Genomic DNA, 4,825 nt, shown 5'->3' on the forward strand with positions numbered 1-4,825 from the left:
ATCCGGTCCAGGGGCAGCGGAAAGGGGGCGATAGTCCATCACCGCTGGGCGTCCTCCCCCCTTCACCTCCAATCCAGGCCTCGCTCGCAGTCCGGCATCCCCGGCCCGGCCGACCGGCTCTTTCCAGCCGGGGGCACCGCGGGATGGCCCCCCAGGAGAGCGGAGGGGTCAAAGGCCAGCAATTCACCCCCTCCGCACCACCCCGGCCGCAGGGGGCTGCTGTCCCCGGCTGGCCCAAGGCAGTGCGGCCGTGGCCCCAGCGTCAGATGGCCGTGTCCCACAGCACCGTGTGCTGGCGCCGGCAGGGCGGCGTGCCCGCCTTGCGGGTGTCCGTGGTGCGGCGCCAGCTGGGGAGGATGGGCATGCTCTCCTGTTTGCAGAGGCTGCGCTCGGGCCGGTGCCGGGCCTTGATCTCCTTGCAGACGCAGCGCTTCCGCTCGATCACCTCCAGCAGCTTCCCGTCCCGCTCCTGGGTGCCCGGCGCCACCCCGGGCAGGGGCGGCAGGCCCTGCCCGCCGGAGGGGAGAGTGAGACGGGCCGCAGAGCGCGGCCTGAGCCCCTGCTCGCCACCACGCACAGCGTCCCAGCCCGGGGATCCCCGCGGCTCCCCCAGTGACCCACAGCCCCTGCTCTCCTGGCTCGGGGATCGCTGACCCCCATACCTAACCCACAGCCCCTGGTCTCCCGGCCCGGGGATCCCCGCAGCTCCCTCAGTGTCCCACAGCCACTGGTCTCCCAGCCCGGGGATCCCCGCAGCTCCCCCAGTGTCCCACAGCCCCTGGTCTCCCGGCCCGGGGATCCCTGACCCCCATACCTAACCCACAGCCCCTGGTCTCCCAGCCTGGGGATCCCTGCAGCTCCCCCTGGTGTCCCACAGCCCCTGGTCTCCCAGCCCGGGGATCCCCGCGGCTCCCCCAGTGACCCACAGCCCCTGCCAGCCCAGCCCTGCCCCTCCAGCTCTACCAGTGCCCCTCACTCCCGACCCGCAGCCCCTGCTAGCCCAGGCCTGGCCTCCTCCCCCCAGCCTGTCTCCCTGGGTGCTGGACACCTTACCAGGCTGGCTGCGTCTTTGGGGTGGCTGCACGGCCTGTGTGTGTGAATCACGGTGTGTCGCACCCCAGAGGTGGAAGCCGACCGGCCCAGGCGGTAACCTCCAGTGAGGTCTGGAGAGTGGGAAGCCAGCTGTGAGATGGGTCACCCCGCCACACGGCGCCCCCTGCCCAGCCCCCCACCGCCCTGCAGCCCAGCGTCCCGTGTCACCCCACTGGGATCAGCTCTGAGCCAGAGGCGAGTGCTGGCTCCCCCTCCCTTCCCCGCGGAGCTCACCTCCCCCAGTCCTTGCCAAATCCCCCGCCCCGGGGCAGCCCCCTGTCCCGCTTCCCCCACGGTCCCCGGGGGTACCTCCGTTGCGGTGGCAGGCAGGGAAGGTCTGGCATGGCACAGGCAGCCCCGTTCGGCAGCCCGGCATCTTGGGCACCATTCCCTCGGGTCCCGGGGCCCGCACAGGGATCCCCGACAGCGAGGTCCCCGCCAGGGCTTTCTCCTCCCTGTCCAGCTTCAACTGCGCCTCGCCGCTGCCGTTCCAGACCCGGGTGCCCTCGGCGGGCTCTGCCAGGGCAAAGGACAGGGTCAGAGGGGAACACGTTCGAATCCTCCATCCCCTGAGCCAGCCAGTGCCTGCCCTGGGGCCGGGTGGGAGCTGGCGCCCCCTAGAGGGGACAGGCCCCTGCCCCCCGAGCCAGCCAGTTGCTGCCCTGGGGCCGGGTGGGAGCCGGCGCCCCCTAGAGGGGACAGGCCCCTGCCCCATTCCCCACCCCCCGAGCCAGCCAGTCCCTGTCCTGGGGCCGGGTGGGAGCCGGCGTCCCCTAGAGGGGACAGCCCCCTGCCCTATTCCCAATACTCACTCTCTGGCTCCTTGCCTTTCCGGTTGGCGTAGAGACCTTTCCGCTGCAGCGCCCACCCCACGCCCAGCGTCTCCTCGTCGGCGCCAGCCACCACGTGGGAGCAGGCGATGCTGGCGAAGGCCCCGCGGTCCTGCAGCTGGAACTTCACCACGGGCGCCGCCGCCGCCTTGGCCCCGGCCCCGGCCCCTTTGACACTCTCGTAGGCCGGCGGGCGCTTCATCCCCCCACAGGGGGCTGGGTAAGTCCACAGCATGCCCAGGGGCGGCGCGGGGCGCGGGGCCGGCTTGCCCACGGGCACGGTGGCCGGCCGGGCACACAGCATGCCGTGCAGCACCGAGATCTCCTTCTCCGTCTTCTGCTCGGCTGGCAGCCCCGAGTGGGTGGTGACTTTGACAGCCGAGTACACCATGGTGTAGGACACCGCCGGCTTGTCCTTGGCCGGCTGCGGCACGGGCAGCATGGAGGGCAGCGGCTTGGCTGGGGGGCAGATCATGCTGTGGGAACTGGGCAGCTCCTTCTCCGCCTTCTGCTGCCCGGCCGGCTGCGGGGGTAGCGGGGTGGAGTGGCTGCGGGCGCGGCCGGAGGGCACCAGGGCTGGGTGCCCCGGCGGCTGGGGCGCAGCCGGCGCCTCCTTGGCGTGGCAGGGCACGGGGAGCTTGGAGGCGTCCTGGGTGCCCGCTTTGTACCCTTTGTGCCCCGTGCCCTGGGGGAAGGCCAGCAGGGGCGGGCGGTGTTGGAGCAGGTTGGGGAAAGGTGGGGGGATGTCGCAGGGGGAGGCCTGGTGCGGGCGGGGGGAGGCGGGCACGCCGTTGGCCTCCTCGGGCAGTGGGTACTTCATCTCCTCGTAGATCGCCTCGCTCTCATCGGAGTCCTCCTCCCCCGCCGCGGGCCTCCCGGCGCCCCGCAAAACGTCCCCCACCATCTCGATATAGACGGGCTCCTCGTCCTCGGGGTCTGAGCCCTTGCTGTGGCCGTGGGAAAAGGCCCGGCCGAACCGCGGCGGTGGCCCCCCACCCGTGGGGGTCGCCAGGGGGCGGCTGGAGTAGGTCTCGTCAAAGGAGACCGAGAGCTGGGTGTTGGGGCTGCGCTTAGGCTTCTGGGGGGGCACCTTGCGCCCCAGCTCCCGGCTCTCGGAGCATGACTTCTGGGGGCCTGGGAGAGGGAGAAAGTAGAGCTGAGATGCGGCCACCTCTGGGGGGGGTGGCTGGTTACGCGGGGACCCCTCGCCCGGCGCTGAGATGCGGCCACCTCTGGGGTGGGGCGGCTGGTTATCCAGGGACCCCTCACCTGGAGCTGAGATGCGCCCACCTCTGGGGCGGGGTGGCTGGTTACGTGGGGACCCCTCGCCCGGTGCTGAGATGCAGCCACCTCTGGGGTGAGGCACAGCGGCTCATCTGTTTAGGACTGGAAAGGAATGCCGGGTTTGACTGAGGTGGCGGGGGGGGGGGGGGGGGGGCTTGAAGGAAGCTGGCCAATCGCTGGAGCTGAGGTTCGACCAGGGCATTGGGGCTGGCTCTGCCTGTCAGGGGAGGACGCCCCCTACTGAGCCCCCCGCCCTGCTCCCTGCAGCACAGCACCCCCTAATGGCACACAGGAGAATGCCAAACACACACACACACACACGGCTCCACCAGTCCTAAGGCCTCACCGGTTTTCTTGCTGCCGGACGGCTCTGCCGCCCGCCCCTCGCCTGCCATGCTGAGCTTGGTGCTGGGGTGGCGCTTGGGCTTGGCCGGGGGCTTCCTGGCGCCAGCGGCCCCCTCACCATTCTCCACGCTGCCCACCGAGTGGCAGGAGAGGGAGCGGGGCGCCATGCCGCTGGTGCAGGGGTGGGGTGCGTGCTCCTGCGAGGCCGGCATGGTCATGAAGCCCATCCGGAAGTGGCGGCGGAAGGAGGCCACGTCCCGGATCTTCCCCGCTCCCGGGTCCTTGGCTGAGCTGTGGGGACACAAAGAGCAGGAGGTGAGGGGGCACAGGACACCTGGGTACTCGCGGCGGCTGCCAGGAGTTGCCACAAGGTGGGCTAGGCGGGTAGAACCGCATCTGCAAGACCAGGGCAGGTGCCGCGTATACCAGTAGTTGCAACAGTGTGGCACGGCCAGGCAGTAAACAGCCATTGCCACTACGGGTGTCTATGCAGAGGCGGATTACAGGTTTGGGGGGCCCTGGGCCAGATCAAGTGGAGGCCCCTCCCCCGCCCCTTCCACCGGCAATCCTGCCACCTGCCCCCCCAGCACGCCTGCCGGGGAAATGGGGGCGGGCCGGCGGGGCGTGCGATTGCCCATCTTTCCGGGGGCCCCGTGGCTGATCCATCTCTGTGTCTATGGCGTCCGGTGCTGCACCTTGCACCCAGGCTGCCTTCTTGGGCAAATCCCAGCATGCATTGCATCTGTCCGACGCTGTTGCAATGGCTGTTCTATCCTGTATCCGAACTGCCTCGCTGCTGTGGCTGAATCTGGGCCACGTTACTGCATGACATTAAGCCGCTGCGGGCCTCGTTCTGCCATGCACTGGAACCTCATTGTGACAGCGAGTGGTCTCCATCCGACCCCCAGCGCCTCGGGTGAGGGGTCCCTGTGTAACCGGCCGCCCCGCCCCAGAGGTGGGCGCATCTCAGTGCCGGGTGAGGGGTCCTCGCGTAACCAGCCGCCCCGCCCCAGAGGTGGGCGCATCTCAGTGCCGGGCGAGGGGTCCTCGCGTAACCAGCCGCCCCGCCCCAGAGGTGGGCGCATCTCAGCGCCGGGTGAGGGGTCCCCGCGTAACCAGCCGCCCCGCCCCAGAGGTGGGCGCGTCTCAGCGCCGGGTGAGGGGTCTCTCGGTAGCCAGCCGCCCCGCCCCAGAGGTGGGCGCATCTCAGCGCCAGGCGAGGGGTCGCCGCGCAACCGGCCACCCCGCCCCAGAGGTGGGCGCATCTCAGCGCT

The 4,825-nt window shown here is 70.7% G+C and overlaps 1 protein-coding gene across 1 annotated transcript; it reads right to left on the bottom strand.

Annotated features, from left to right (window-relative positions):
* Positions 1 to 262: 262 nt before the first annotated feature.
* Positions 263 to 4,426, bottom strand: NYAP1 (neuronal tyrosine phosphorylated phosphoinositide-3-kinase adaptor 1). The gene is made up of 6 exons (XM_026658381.1): positions 4,374 to 4,426; positions 3,553 to 3,842; positions 1,905 to 3,056; positions 1,402 to 1,608; positions 1,054 to 1,163; positions 263 to 508 (listed from the first exon to the last, which is right to left on the bottom strand). Exons 1-6 carry the CDS (start codon positions 4,424 to 4,426, stop codon positions 263 to 265), a joined length of 2,058 nt encoding a protein of 685 aa, XP_026514166.1.
* Positions 4,427 to 4,825: the final 399 nt, after the last annotated feature.

This window comes from Terrapene carolina, unplaced genomic scaffold (genome assembly GCF_002925995.2).
Source record: "Terrapene carolina triunguis isolate 2854851 unplaced genomic scaffold, T_m_triunguis-2.0 Scaffold433, whole genome shotgun sequence".
NCBI classification, from domain to species: Eukaryota; Metazoa; Chordata; order Testudines; family Emydidae; genus Terrapene; species Terrapene triunguis.

What these genes read in the sequence shown, in the direction of transcription:
- NYAP1 (XM_026658381.1), bottom strand. Translation starts at nt 4,426, where the DNA reads ATGAGGTTCCAGTGCATGGCAGAACGAGGCCCGCAGCGGCTTAATGTC. An exon ending in GTCCGGCAGCAAGAAAACCG is followed by an intron (nt 3,057 to 3,552) that starts GTGAGGCCTTAG and finishes TCCCTCTCCCAG; the next exon opens with GCCCCCAGAAGTCATGCTCC. An exon ending in CCAAAGACGCAGCCAGCCTG is followed by an intron (nt 509 to 1,053) that starts GTAAGGTGTCCA and finishes TCCGGCGGGCAG; the next exon opens with GGCCTGCCGCCCCTGCCCGG.